The sequence below is a fragment of the Hippopotamus amphibius genome, chromosome 15 (genome assembly GCF_030028045.1).
Source record: "Hippopotamus amphibius kiboko isolate mHipAmp2 chromosome 15, mHipAmp2.hap2, whole genome shotgun sequence".
Taxonomy (NCBI): Eukaryota; Metazoa; Chordata; class Mammalia; order Artiodactyla; family Hippopotamidae; genus Hippopotamus; species Hippopotamus amphibius.
In genome coordinates this window covers 27,613,356-27,629,341 of record NC_080200.1, presented here as the reverse complement: position 1 = coordinate 27,629,341, position 15,986 = coordinate 27,613,356, and the positions used below count along the sequence as shown (strand labels likewise).

Sequence of the window (15,986 nt, the reverse complement as noted above, 5' to 3'; positions counted from 1 at the left end):
CCAATGGTATCCCTCCTAGTTCCTGTTATCTTTTTTTTTTTTTAATGTATTGGCTGCGTTGGGTCTTCATTGCTACATGTGGGCTTTCTGTAGTTGCGGAGAGTGGGGGCTGCTCTTTGTTGCGCTGCAGGGGCTCTAGGTGCGCGAGCTTCACTAGTTGCGAAGCGTGGGTTCATTAGTTTTGGCTTGCGGGCTCCAGAGCGCAGTCTCAGTAGTTGCGGTGCACGGGCTTAGTTGCTCCGAGGCACGTCGGATCTTCCTGGGCCAGGGATTGAACCTGTTTCCCCTGCATTGGCCGGCGGATTCTTAACCACTGTGCTCCCAGGGAAGCCCCCTATTATCTTACCAGCACCTCCAACAGGCCACCGAGGAAGGGGATTCTGAGTGCAAGCAGCTGTAACAGGAAAAAGGGATCCAGAGGGTTGGGGGCTTCTTGGTGCCCAAGCAAGGAAACATTAATTTGGAAGTGCTGGTTCTTCCCCTTGGTCTTTTCACAGAGGCTGCCAGCATGTACCAGGAAGTCATCCCAGACACCTCTTTGCATAACTCCCCACATCCAAAGAATCCCAAGGGCCGTTTATCTTACATCTCAGATGGATCTCAAACCCACACTTTCTCCTCCTCTCCCTGTGACCTCTGGGCCAAGTCATCATTCTCTCTCTCCTGGACTCTGCAGTGGCCTCTGACCCACCTCCCCGTATCCTCTTCAGTCTGTTCTCCACTCAACAGCGAGCATAGTCCCTGGCACTCAATTAGCGTTTATGCCATGGAGGGACAAACCCGCTCTCTGTGTGTCAGCAGGACCAAGTGGATGAGCTTTGCTTCTAGAGGTGTATTTCATGCCCCTGGATTGTGGGGATTGTTGCTACTTTTTTGGGCTTACTGGGAAGAAAAAGTACAACTCTCTGTTATTAAAACCAGAGAGGAGCTACTGATTTGTTAGAGCAGTAGGAACCACAATAAGGACACTTGATGTGTAACCCACAGGTCCACCAAGTTCATGGTTGGTGATCGGAATGATCTTTGCTCTTCTCTGCAAATGTCTTATCCTGTGCTTTTCTTCCACTTTTAATTTTGAAATAATTAACAGGAAGTTGCAGAAATTGTACATAGAGTTCCTTGTAGGCTTGCCCTAGCTTCCTGCAATGTTGACATCTTATATAACTGTAGCACAATATCAAAACCAGGGAACTGATATTGGTATAATACCGTTAACTAGACTACAGACCTTATTCAGTTCTCACCATTTTTTAATGAATGGTGAGAGTGTCACCTATGTGCATTCACACCCTCGCCTTCCCTCTCTCTGTCTCTGTCCCTGGCAACTACTGATCTGTCCTCCATCTCTTTATTTTTAACTTGCACTAGTGTGTGTGTGTGTGTGTGTGTGTGTGTGTGTGTGTGTGTGTGTGTGTAGTTCTGTGCAATTTTATCCCATACACAGGTTCAGTAACCACCACCAAAATCAAGACACAGAACTATGAGATGCCAGTACCTGTAGTCTTGGGTATACAAAACAAGGAAGAATTTTCTCCATGTTAGCATTACCAAGAAAAGACCACAAGCTACAGAATTTATGCAAATGAAGACAGGTTCCCATGGGACAGATTCCTGTATTAAAATAATTGCCAAGTTTGCCTGAGAATGAAATACTTGCTCTCATATTGTTTTTCAGATAATCATATTCTCTTCCTTCAGTTACATCATTTGAAAGATAGCTAGATGTGTGTAAGAAAGAGAAAAAATTCATGGTAAGATATCTAATCTTCACTGTAATTGTTGTGGAAGAAAACACCATATAAAAGAAATAATAATAGCAAATACCTAGTGGTGTTTACTTTGTGTTCAGACTTAAAAAAGCTTAAAAAAAAAGCTTAAAAAAATCCATCATCATGAACAAACTCCCTTGTGTCACCTCTGTGCATTCACACACTCGCCTTCCCTCTCTCTGTCTCTGTCCCTGGCAACTAATGATCTGTCCTCCATCTCTATAGTTCTGTTATTTTGAGAATGTTATATAAATGGAATCATACAGTGTATACACTTTGAGATTGACTTTTTTTCCACTTAGCATAATTCCTTTGAGACCCATCAGGTTGCTTCACATATCAATAATTTATTCCTTTATATTGCTGAATAGTGTTCCTTTGTATGGATGTACCAGAATTTACTCAATCATTATGAATAAATGTTCTATGAATATTTATGGACAGGTTTTTGTGCAAACAGTTTTCATTTCTTTGGTATAAATGTCTAAGCATGCAAGGGCTGGATTGTGTACTAGGTGCATGTTTAATTTTGTGAGTGACAATTTTCCAGAGTAGCTGTACCATTTTACATTTTCACCAGCAATGTATGAGAGATCTAATTTCTCTGCATTCTTGCCAGCATTTGGTATGAGCGCTATTTTTTATTATGGTTGTTTTAATAGGTATGTAGTGATGTCTCATTCTGGCTTTAATTTGCATTTCCTGAATGGCTAGTGGTGCTGAACAATTTTTTCATGCTCTTACTTGCCACCTCTATCTTTGGCAAAATATCTAGTCATGTCTTTTGCCCATTTTATGGTTGTTTGTTTTGTTCTTTTACTGTTGAGGTTTTTTTTTTTGTAGTAAAATATACATACCAATAACCAATAAACTTTTCTTCTTTCTTTTGATATTTTTCACAGTAATATAAGTTGATATATACCCAGAAGTCTGTGTAACATGCCCATATCAGGGATTAGTTAGGGTGAGTATTGGTAGCTGCTATAATAAATCCCCAATTTGAGAGTTTAAATACAATAAACATTTATTTCTTGCTCACACAAAGCCAGAAGTGTGTTGGGTGGTTCTTTTTAGCAGTGTTTGCCAAGCAGTGACTGTGGAATCATCTATCCTGAGGCTCCATCAGCTGGATCACATGGTCTCCAGAGTAGCAGTGGAGAGGTAGAGAGAGAAGGGAAGTACACAGGAGATTTTATTTTTTATGACCAGTTCAGGAGGTGATGTGCATTCCTCCAGTTTACATCTCATTAGCCAGAATTTAGTCACCTGATCCCAAACCAACTTCAAGAGAGACTGGAAATGTGTTCTTCCTGTGTGTTCCGGAAGACATGGTAGGTTGTGTGAACATTGCGCCCGTATCTGTTATTATTGAGGCATAAGATGAAATATTGTGGAGCACACCTTGTTTGTTCAGGTGATACTTGGCTCACAGTTCGAAGGTGTCTGTGGCATCAAGTCTTGAATGAGGGGGTTATCACCGCTGCATCTACTACTTTTTTTAATGCTTCTATCCATATATCTATGTTTTATTTTATTTTTTAAAAATTTATTTTATGTTTGTCATATAGTTAATTTACAATTTTATTTTCAAGTGTACAGCAAAATGATTTGGTTATACAGATACCTATTCTTTTTCAGATTCTTTTCCCATAAGTTGTTACAGAGTATTGAGTAGAGTTTCCTGTGCTATATAGTAGGTCTTGCAGATTATCTATTTTATGTATAGTAGTGTGTATATGTTAATCCCAGGCTCCTAATTTATCCCTCCCCCCAACTTTCCCCCTTTGGTAACCATAAGTTTTTTTCTAAGTCTGTGAGTCTGTTTCTGTTTTGTAAATAAGTTCATTTGTATCATTTTTCTAGATCCCACATATAAGTGATATCATATGATATGTCTTTCTCTGACTTACTTCATTTAGTATGATAAATCTCTAGGTCCATCCATATTACTGCAAATGGCATTATTTCATTCTTTTTTATGGCTGAGTATAATCGCCTGTGTATGTGTGTATGTGTGTGTATATATATATATATATTTCTGGATCATATGGTAGCTCTATTTTTAGTTTTTAAGCACCTCCATATTGTTCTCCATGGTGGCTGCACCAATTAACATTCCCACCCACAGTACAGCAGGGTTCCCTTTTCTCCACACCTTCTCCAACATTTATTGTTTGTAGATTTTTTGATGATGGCCATTCTGACTGGTTTGAGGTGATATCTCACTGTAATTATTTTTTAATTTGCATTTCTCTAATAATTAGCAAAGCTGAGTATTTTGTCCTGTGCATTTTGGCCATCTGTGTGTTCTTTGGAGAAACGTCTGTTTAGCTCTTCTGCCCATTTTTTGATGGGGTTGTTTGTTTTTTTAACATAGAGCTGCACGTGCTGTTTGTATATTTTGGAAATTAATCCCTGTTGGTCACATCACTTGCAAGTATTTTCTCTCATTCTGAGGGTTGTCTTTTTGTTTTCTTGTGCTGTGCAAAAGCTTTTAAGATGAATTAGGTCCCATTTGTATATTTTTTTCATTACTCTAGGAGGTGGATCCAAAAAGATATGCTGCAACTTAAGTCAAAGAGTGATTTGTCTATGTTTTCCTCTGAGAGTTTATAGTGTCTAGACTTACATTTAGGTCTTTAATCCATTTTGAGTTTGTTTTTGTTTGTGGTGTTAAGGAATGTTCTAATTTCATTATTTTACACGTAGTTGTCCAGTTTCCCCAGAACTGCTTATTGAAGAGACTGTCTTTTCTCCATTGTATTTTCTTACCTCCTTTGTCATAGATGTGGGTTTACTTCTGGGCTATCTATCCTATTCCATTGATGTATAAGTCTGTCTTTGTGCCAGCACCATACTGTTTTGATTACTGTAGCTTTATAGTATTGTCTGAAGTCAGGGAGCCTGATTCCTTCAGCTCCATTTTGCTTTCTCAGGATTGCTTTGGCTATTTGGGATCTTTTGTGTTTTCAAACCTATTTAAAATTTTTTTGTTCTAGTTCTGTGAAAAATGCCATTGGGAATTTGATAAAGATCACATTGAACCCATAGGTTGCCTTGGAGAGTATAGTCATTTTGACAATATTGATTCCTCCAATCCAAGAACATGGTATATCTTTCCATCTGTTTGTATCATCTTTGATTTCTTTCATCAGTGTCATACAGTTTTCAGAGTACAGGTCTTTTGTATCCTTAGGTAGATTTATTCCTAGGTATTTTATTCTTTCTGATGCAATGGTAAATGGGATTGTATCCCCAATTTCTCTTCCTGACCTTTGGTTGCTAGTGTCTAAGAATACAAGATATTTTTGTGTATCAATTTTGTATCCTGCAACTTCACCAAATTCATTGATGAGGTCTAGTAGTTTTCTGGTAGCATCTTTAGGATTTTCTATGTATAGTATCATGTCATCTGTAAACAGTGACAGTTTAACTTCTTTTCCAATTTGGATTAAAAAAAAAAAATTTCTTTCTCATTTCTGATTGCTGTGGCTAGGACTTCCAAAACTATGTTGAACAAAAGTGGTGAGAGTGGACATCCATGTCTTGTTCCTGATCTTAGAGGAAATGCTTTCAGGTTTTCATCGTTGAGTATGATGTTAGCTGTGGGTTTGTCATATGTGACCTTTATTATGTTGAGGTATGTTCTGTCTATGCCCACTTTCTAGAGAGTTTTTTTTTTTTATCATAAATGTTGTTGAATTTTGTCAAAAGCTTTTTCTACATCTATCTTGAAATGCTCATATGGATTTTATTCTTCAGTTTGTTGATGTGGTGTATCACACTGACTGATTTGCAGATATTGAAAAATCCTCACATCCCTGGGATAAATCCTACTTGATCATGGTATGATTCTTTTAATGTGTTGTTAGATTTGGCTTGCTAGTATTCAGTTGAACACTTTTGCATCTATGTTCATCAGTGATATTGGCCCATAATTTTCTTATTTTGTGGTATCTTTGTCTGGTTTTGGTATCAGGGTGATGTGGCTTCATAGACTACATTTGGGAGTTTTCCTTCCTCTGCAATTTCTGGGAATGGTTTCCAAAAGATAGGGGTTAGCTTTTCTCTAAATGTTTGATAGAATTCACGTCTGAAGCCATCTGATCCTGGAGTTTTGTCTGTTGGGAGTTTTTAAATCAGTTTCAATTTCAGTGTTTGTGATTTTTCTCTTCAAATTTTCTATTTCTTTCTGGTTCAGTCTTGAGAGATAATACTTTTCTAAGAATTTGACCATTTCTTCTAGGTTGTCCATTTTATTGGCATACAGTTGCTTGTAGTAGTCTCTTATCCTTTGTATTTCTTTGATGTCCATTGTAACTTCTCCTTTTTCATTTCTAATTTTATTGGTTTGAGCTCTCTCCCTTTTTTCCTTGATGAGTCTGACTAAAGGTTTATCAATATTATTGATCTTCTCAAAGAACCAGATTTTAGTTTCATTGATATTTGCTATTGTTTTCTTCATCTCTATTTCATTTATTTCTGCTCTGATCTTTATGATTTCTTTCTTTCTACTAACTTTAGGTTTTGTTTGTTCTTCTTTCTCTTGCACCTTTCTCTAGTTGCTTTAGGTGTTAGGTTAGGTGATTTACTTAAGATTTTTCTTATTTCCCAAAGTAAGATTGTATTGCTATAAACTTCCCTCTTAGAACTGCTTTTGCTGCTTCCCTTATGTTTTGGATCACCATGTTTTCATCTTCATTTGTCTCTAGGTAATTTTTGATTTCCTCTTTGATTTCTTCAATGATCCATTGGTTGTTTAGTAGCACATTATTTAACCTCCACGTGTTTGTGTTTTTTGCCCTTTTTTTCTTGTAGTTGATTTCTAATCTCATAGTGTTGTGGTTGGAAAAGATGCTTGATATTATTTCAATTTTCTTAAATTTACTGAGGCTTGCTTTATGGTCCAGCATGTGACCTACCCTGGAGAATGTTCCATGTGCACTTGAAAAGAATATGTATTCTGCTGCTTTAGGATGGAATGTTCTATAAGTAGCAGTGAAGTCCAGCTGGTCTAATATGTCATTTAAGGCTTACATTTCCTTATTGATTTTCTGTCTGGATGATCTGTCCATTGGTGTAAGTGGGATATTAAAGTCCCCCACTGTTATTTTGTTACTGTCAATGCCTCTTTTTATGGCTGTTAGCATTTGCCTTACATATTGTGGTGCTCCTTTTTTGGGTACTTATATATTTACAATTGTTATATCTTCTTCTTGGATTGAGCCCTTGATCTTTATGTAGGGTTCTTTGTCTCTTGTAACAGTCTTTATTTAAAGTCTATTTTATCTGACATGAGTATTGCTGCTCCAGTTTTCTTTTGATCTCCGTTTGCATGGAATACATTTTTCCATCCCCTCACTTGCAGTCTGTATGTGTCCCTAGATATGAAGTGGGTCTCTTGTAGACAGCGTATATATAGGTCTTGTTTTTGTATCCATTTAGTCAGTCTATATCTTTTAGTTGGAACATTTAATCCATTTACATTTAAGGTAATTACTGATATGTGTGTTCTTATTGCCATTTTGTTAATTTTTTTGGATTTGCTTTGGTAGGTCTTTTTTCTTCCCTTTCTCTTTTGTCCTCTTCTCTTGTGATTTGATGACTATCTTTAGTATTGTGTTTGGATTCCTTTTTCTGTGTGTGTGTGTGCATGTGTGTGTGTGTGTGTATCTACTGTAGTTTTTGGTTTGTGGTTCCCATGAGGTTTTGATATAGCAGTCTCTCTCTCTCTCTCTCTCTCTCTCTCTCTCTATATATATATATATATATATATATGGTTGTTTTAAGTTGCTGGTCTCCTAATTTCAAAAGCATTTCAAATATTCTGCATTTATACTCTCCTTTTCTAAGGATTGCTGGTTTTGGTATCATATTTGTATGTAGATGATTTCCTACCTTTACGGTATGTTTGCCTTTACTGGTGAGCTTTCCCATTCATAATTTTGTTGTTTCTAGTTGTGAACTTTTCTTTTAAGCTTAGAGAAATTCCTTTAGCACTGTTGCAAAACTGGTCTGGTGGTGCTGAATTTTCTTAGCTTTTTGCTTGTCTGTAAAGTTTTTGATTTCTTCATGGAATCTGAATGAGAGCTGTGTTGGGTATTCTTTTTTTTTAAACTTTTAATTTTATATTGGAGTATAGCTGATTAACAATGTTGTGTTTGTTTCAGGTGTACAAAAAAGTGATTCAGTTATACATACACATGTAATCTATTCTTTTTCAAATTCTTTTCCTAACTAGGTTGTTATATGACACTGAGCAGAGTTCCCTGTGCTATACAGTAAGTCCTTGTTGGTTATTCAATTTAAATATAGCAGTGTGTACATGTCTATCCCAAACTCCCTAAATATCCCTCCTCTACCCACGCCCCTCCCGTAACCATAAGTTCCTTCTCTAAGTCTGTGAGTCTTATCTGTTTTGTAAATAAGTTCATTTGTATCATTTTTTAGGTTCCATATATAAGCAATATCATATGATATTTCTCTTTCTCTGTTTGACTTCACTCAATATGACAGTTTCTAGGTCCATCCATGTTGCTGAAAATGGCATTATATCATTCTTTTTCATGGCTGAGTAATATTCCATTGTGTGTATGTACCACATCTTCTATATCCATTCCTCTGTCGATGGACATTTAGGTTGCTTCCATGTCCTTGGCTATTGTAAATGGTGTTGCAATGAACATTGGAGAGCATGCATCCTTTCTAATTATGGTTTTCTCCAGATATATGCCTACGAGTGGGATTGCTGGGTCGTACGGTAGTTCTATTTTTAGTTTCTTAAGGAACCTCCATACCATTTTTCATAATGACTGCACCAGTTTATGTTCCCACCAACAGTATAGGTGTTCTCTCCACACCCTCTTCAGCATTTATTGTTTGTGGTTTTTGATGATAGCCATTCTGATTGGTGTGGGGTGATATCTCATTTTAGTTTTGATTTGCATTTCTCTAATAATTAGTGATGCTGAATATCTTTTCATGACCCTCTTGGCCATCAGTATGTCTTCTTTGGAGAAATGTCTGTTTCAGTCTTCTGCCCATTTTTTGATTGGGTTGTTTGTTTTGATGATATTAAGCCACATGAGCTGTATGTAAATTTTGGAGACTAATCCCTTGTCAGTCACATCATTTGCAATATTTTCTCCCATTCTGTGGGTTGTCTTTTTGTTTTGTTTATGGTTTCATTTCCTGTGCAAAAGCTTTTGAGTTTAATTAGGTCCCATTTGTTTATTTTCATTTTTATTTCCATTACTCTGGGAGACACATCAAAAAAGATATTTTTGTGATTTATGTCAGAGAGTGTTCTGCCCATGTTTTCCTCTAAGAGTTTTATAGTGTCTGGCCTCATGTTTGGTCTTTAATCCATTTTGAGTTTATTTTTGTGTATGGTGTTAAAGAATGTTCTAATTTCATTTTTTTACATATAGCTGTCCAGTTTTTCCAGCAACATTTATTGAAGAGACTATCTTCCATTTTATAGTTTTGCCTTTTTTGTCATAGATCAATTGACTATAGGTGTATGGGTTTATTTCTGGGTTTTCTATCTTGTTCCATTGATTGACATTTCTGTTTTTGTGCAAGCACCATACTGTTTTGATGACTATAACTTCAGGGTATAATATGAAGTCAGGGAGCCTGATTCCTCCAGCTCCGTTTTTCTTTCTCAAGATTGCTTAGGCTAATCAGGATCTTTTGTGTCTTTGTACAAATTTTAAATTTTTTTGTTCTAGTTCTGTGAAAAATACCATTGTAATTTGATAGGGATTGCATTGAATCTTGGGTTCAAGGTTATCTTGGGTAGTATAGCCATTTTGGCAGTATTGACCTTCCAACCCAAGAACATGGTATATCTCTCCATCTGTTTGAGTCGTCTTCAATTTCTTTCATCAGCATCTTATAATTTTCAGAGTACAGATCTTTTGTCTCCTTAGGTAGGTTTATTCCTAGGTATTTTATTCTCTTTTATGTGATGGTAAATGGGATTCCTTCTTGAATTTCTCTTTCTGACCTTTCTTTGTTAGTGTATAGAAATGCAACAGATTTCTGTGTATTAATTTTGTAACCTGCATCATTGCCAAATTCATTGATTAGCTGTAATAGTTTTCTGGTAGCATCTTTAGGATTTTCTATGTATAATATCATGTCATCTGCAAACAGTGACAGTTTAACTTCTTTTCCAATTTGGATTTCTTTTATTTGTTTTATCTTCTCTGATTGCCATGGCTAGGACTTCCAAAACTATGTTGAACAAAAGTGGCAAGGGTGGACATCCTTGTCTTTTTCCTTATCTTAGAGGAAGTGTTTTTAGCTTTACACCATTGAGTATGATGTTAGCTGTAGGTTTGTTGTATATGGGCTTTATTATTCTGAGGTATATTTCCTCTATGCCCACTTTCCTGAGAGCAGTTTTATCATAAATGGTGTTGAATTTTGTCAAAAGCTTTTTCTACATCTATTAAGATGATCATATAATTTTTATTCTTCAATTTGTTGATGTGGTATATCACACCAATTGATTTGAGGATATTGAAAATTCCTTGCATCCCTGGGAGAAATCACATTTGATCATAGTGTATAATCCTTTTAATATATTGTTGGATTTTGATTGCTAGTATTTGGTTGAAGAGTTTTGCATCTATGTTCATCAGTGATATTGACTTATAATTTTCTTTTCTGTGGTATCTTTGTCTGGTTTTGGTATCAGGGTGATGGTGGCTTCATAGAATGAGTTTAGAAATTTTCCTTCCTCTGCAATTTTTGGGAACAGTTTCAGAAGGATAAGTGTTAGCTCTTCTCTAAATGGTGGAATTCACCTGTGAAGTTATCTGTTCCTGCACTTTTGTTTGCTGGGAGATTTTAAATCACAGTTTCAATTTCACTACTTGTGATTGGTCTTTTCATATTTTCTATTTATTTCTGGTTCAGTCTTGGGAGATTGTACCTTTCTAAGAATTTGTCCATTTCTTCCAGCTTGTCCTTTTTGGCATACAGTTACTTGTAGTAGTCTCTTATCCTTTGTATTTCTTTGATGTCCATTGTAACTTCTCCTTTTTCATTTCTAATTTTATTGGTTTGAGCTCTCTCCCTTTTTTTCTTGATGAGTCTGACTAAGGGTTTATCAATTTTGTTTATCTTCTCAAAGAACCAGCTTTTAGTTTCATTGATATTTGCTATTGTTTTCTTTGTCTCTATTTCGTTTATTTCTGCTCTGATCTTTATGATTTCTTTCTTTCTACTAACTTTAGGTTTTGTTTTTTCTTTATCTTGTTGCTTTAGGTGTTGGGTTACATTGTTTGAGATTTTTCTTGTTCTCTGAAGTGAGATTTCATCAGTATAAACTTCCCTCTTAGAAATGCTTTTGCTGCCTCCCACAGGTTTTGGATCATTGTGCTTTCACTTTCATTTGCCTCTAGGTATTTTTTGATTTCCTCTTTGATTTCTTCAGTGATCCATTGGTTGTTTAGTAGCATATTGTTTAGTCTCCATGTGTTTGTCTTTTTTACAGTTTTTTTCCCTGGTAGTTTATTTCTAACCTCACAGCATTGTGGTCGGAAAAAGAGGCTTGGTATGATTTCAAATTTCTTAAATTTACTGAGGCTTGCTTTGTGGCCCAGCATGTGGTCAATCCTGCAGAATATTCCATGTGCACATGAGAAGAATGTGTATTCTGCTGCTTTTGGATGGAATGCTCTATAAATGTCATTTAAGTCCATCTGGTCTAATGTTTCATTTAACACCTGTGTTTTCTTATTAATTTTCTGTCTGGATGATATGTCCATTGATTTAAGTGGGGTATTAAAGACCCCCACTGTTATTATGTTAATGTCGATTTCTCTCTTTACGGTTGCTATCATTTGCCTTGTATATTGAGGTGCTCTTATGTTGGGTGCATATATGTTTACAATTGTTATATCTTCTTCTTGGGTTGATCTGTTGATTATTTTATGTGTGCCCTTTTTGTCTCTTATAACAGTCTTTATTTTAAAGTCTATTTTGTCTGATATGAATATTGCTACTCCAGCTTTCTTTTGGCTTCCATTTGCATGGAATATCTTTTTCCATCCCCTTACTTTCAGTCTGTATGTGTCCCTAGGTCTGAAGTGGGTTTCTGGTAGACAGCATATATACAAGTTTTGTTTTGTATCCTTTCAGCCAGTCTATGTCTTTTGGTTGGAGCATTTAATCCATTTACATTTAAGCTAATTATTGATATGTATATTCCTATTGCCATTTTCTTGTTTTGCTTTAGAAACACAGTGAATTGCTTTTATTTTGATGTGCATCCACGTCTCAGCATTTAGTGGTCCTGAACAGAAACATGGAAAAATGCAGCAATTTGACAGGAATTTTGGGGATCTGCTGTGCACACCAAGTTATTTCTTAATCCCTGCTGAGGACCATGAGAAGCAGCAGCACTGAAACTGAAGTATGCACCGAATCAAGGTTCTTTTTGTTCCAGTTCTCAGATTCCAAACTAGACCCAAATGGATTGAAGGGATGATCAAATGAGAACCCTGTTTAAAACATTTAAAAAGCAAAAGCAGTTACAAGAAAAGAAAACAATTCTTACAAGTGCTTACAAGTGTCTTTTGTAGCCTTTCTCCGAGCTTAACCATGAAGGACTTTGAGAGCTGGCAAGTCTGAGTAACCCTGGTGACTTGTTCTTTTCACCTTATCAAAACCTTAGCTAAAAAGATGCATCAGCAGATGAATACAGCAGAGAGTGACAGGGCTAAGAACCCAATATTCATTTCCCAGGCTGGTGGAGAGTAAATAAATGTGGTTCCAAAACTAAATGAGGGAGGTCAGAGACTCTTTCCAACCTTACCTGATGGTTTCTGGCCAAAGCATGGAAGTGTCATGGAAAGTGCTTGGTGGTGATGGTGCAAAAATGGACTTGAGGAAAAGAAAGGAAAATCAGCACCCCTCGATTAAAGTGGGGGGAGAAGATATAGGGAAAGCACTGAATTCCTCACCAAAGGCTAGTTTTAGTGCGGAGCAGAGAGGGTTACAATCTATGCTTTGGCCAAAGGTGGTAGTGGAAAAGGAGGAAAAGGGGAAAAGGAGATGGCTTGGAAGGGGGGCATCATTTAAGACTTAAAGAAAGAAACCAGGGATGCAGACAAAGCACCTCCACACACCCAGCAGTAGTCCTACAGGCTGTGACCTGAAACCTTCACATCTATTTTAACAAGACACCCCAAGCAGGGAGGGAGGGAGACAGGGGGAGCAGAACGGGGAGAAGGAAGAGACCTTAGGCCATATAATCAGCTATAAGGTGATTGTGTGATGTGTCTTTTCACAGTTGAGATAGATGTGCCCCACCAGTTATTATGGGAATCAATTTAAATACAATTTCTTGATCCCAGAAGTTCAACTATGTGGACAGTGGTTGCACTTGACAAGTTGATTTGTTATAGCACAACTTATATATTTTAAAGGGACAAAAAATTAGTATCATTTACAGTAACTGAAGATAAACTGCCTTCAAATTGAAACTTCCTTTCCAGTACTTTGAGGTCTACAAGATGTATCTAGAAAATTTACTACTGTAGAAAATGAAGACTGCTTAAATTGAATGATGGGGAGGGGAGGGCCTGTGGTTTTTCTTTTTGATTAATTGCTGTAACATTGTCCTTCAGGTGGCTGAGGGAGTTTCATATTTTCTTTAGACATCATTAGGCACCAAAGCTCTTGTACAACTTTGATGCTATGTGAATTCTGCCATTTTGCTAGCACTGATATGGCTTCTGGGTCTGCCACTCCATTAGAACTATTAACTCCATTCATATTAATTTTTGTTACAAATCTTACAAAAGGGGTTGCTTCTGGGTATTTAGGTCCACATTCTATTTTTTTTTTTTTGCTCTTTATTGGAATATAATTGCTTTACACTCTTGTACCAGTTTTTGAGGTGCACCAAAGTCAATCAGCTGCATTTATACACATATCCCCATATTCTCTCCCTCCCGTGACTTCCCCTCACCCTCCCCGGCCCGGCCCTCTAAGGCATCATCCATCATCGAGTTGATCTTCCTCTGTTATACAGCGACTTCCCACCGGCTATCTATTTTACAGCTGGTAGTATATATATGTCTATGCTACTCTCTCACTTCATCCCAGCTTCCCTTTCATCCCCCGCCACACCAACCTCATGTCCTCCAGTCCATTCTCTGCATCTGCATTCTTATTCTTGTCTTGTCACTGGATTCATCAGTACCATTTTTTTTTTTTTTTAGATTCTGTATATATGAGTTAGCATATGATATTTGTTTTTCGCTTTCTTGCTTACTTCACTCTGTAGGACAGACTCTAGGTCTATCTGCCTCATTACATATAGCTCCATTTCATTCCTTTTTATAGCTGAGTAATATTCCATTGTATATATATGCCACATCTTCTTTATCTTTTCATTTGTTGATGAGCATTTAGGTAGCTCCCATGTCCTGGCTATTGTAAATAGTGCTGCAATAAACATTATGGTACATGTTTCTCTTTGGATTATGGTTTTCTCGGTATATGTCCAGTAGTGGGATTACTGGATCATATAGTAGGTCCATTTTTAGTTTTTTAAGGAACCTCCAAACTATTTTCCACAGTGGCTGTACCGACTTACATTCCCACCAACAGTGCAGGAGGGTTCCCTTTTCTCCACACCCTCTCCAGCATTTATTGTTTCTAGATGTTTTGTTGATGGCCATTCTGACTGCTGTGAGGTGATACCTCTTGTGGCTTTGACTTGCATTTCTCTAATGATTAGTGATGTTGAGCATCTTTTCATGTGTTTGTTGGCCATCTGTATATCTTCTTTGGAGAAATGGCTATTTAGGTCTTGTGCCCATTTGTGGATTGGGTTATTTGCTCTTTTGGTATTAAGCTGCATGATATGCTTGTATATTTTGGAGATTAATCCTTTGTCCATTGCTTCGCTGGCAAGTATTTTCTCCCGTTCTGAGGGTTGTGTTCTTGTCTTGTTTATGGTTTCTTTCGCTGTGCAAAAGCTTTTAAGTTCCATTAGGTCTCATTTGTTTATTCTTGATGTTATTTCCATGATTCTAGGAGGTGGGTCAAAAAGGATCTTGCTTTGATGTATGTCATAGAGTGTTCTGCCTTTGTTTTCCCCTAGGAGTTTTATAGTGTTTGGCCTTACATTTAGGTCTTTAATCCATTTTGAGTTTCTTTTTGTGTATGGTGTTAGGAAGTGTTCTAATTTCATTCTTTTACATGTTGCTGTCCAATTTTCCCAGCACCACTTACTGAAGAGGCTGTCTTTTTTCCAGTGTATATTCGTGCCTCCTTTGTCAAAGATACACATTCTATTTTAAGGTTGTATATCTGGTTTTCATAAATTGTACTCAGAGGGCCAATTATCATCCCTGTCCATCTTGTAAGTGTCATGTCTTCATCATCTTCTAGACCCCAGCTAACTGTGCCATCTCCTGCTCCTTTCTGGCCTTCTTTGAGTTCTTCCAACAGTCAGAAATTGTGAAGGATTTTACTCCTGAACTTATGGTGGCTGCCATCTTGCATCACTGTTGTGCCCTATTGCCATTTGCTTAATTGTTCGGGGTTTGGTTTTGTAGGTCTTTTTTCTTCCCTTTCTCTCTTGTTCTTTTCTCTTGTGGTTTGATGACCATCTTTAGTGTTATGTACATGTTGCTTTTTGTTTTTTTATGTGTGTATCTATTGTAGTTTTTGGGTTTGCTGTTCTTTTGAGGTTTTGATATAGTAGTCTATAAATGTACAAGGTTGTTTTAAGTTTCTGGTCTCTTTCCTTCCTAGGGAAGTTCCTTTAGCATTTGTTGCAAAGCTGGTCTGGTGGTGCTGAATTCTCTTAGCTTTTGCTTGTCTGTGAAGCTTTAGATTTCTTCATCAAATCTGAATGAGAGCCTTGCTGAGTAGAATATTCTTGGTTGTATGTTCTTCCCTTTCACCACTTTAAATATATCATTCCACTCCTTTCTGGCCTACAGGGTTTCTGCTGAAAAATCAACTAATAATCTTATAGGAGTTCCCTTATATGTTATTTGTCACTTTCCCCTTGTTGCTTTTTTCCCCCTTATTGCTTTTTATATTTTTTTGTTCATCTTTAATTTTCATCAATTTGATTACTGCATGTCTTGGCATGTTCCTCCTTGGGTTTATCCTGCCTGGGACTCTCTGCACTTCCTGGACTTGGGTGACTGTTTCCTTTCCCATGTTAGGGAAGTTTTC

The 15,986-nt window shown here is 37.0% G+C and overlaps 1 protein-coding gene across 1 annotated transcript; it reads right to left on the bottom strand.

Annotated features, from left to right (window-relative positions):
• Positions 1-13,388: 13,388 nt before the first annotated feature.
• Positions 13,389-15,295, bottom strand: LOC130837191 (ubiquitin-conjugating enzyme E2 variant 1-like). Its single transcript, XM_057710000.1, is given in 3 exon segments — positions 13,389-13,534; positions 15,128-15,262; positions 15,265-15,295. Coding segments are annotated over 3 exon segments (312 nt in total).
• Positions 15,296-15,986: the final 691 nt, after the last annotated feature.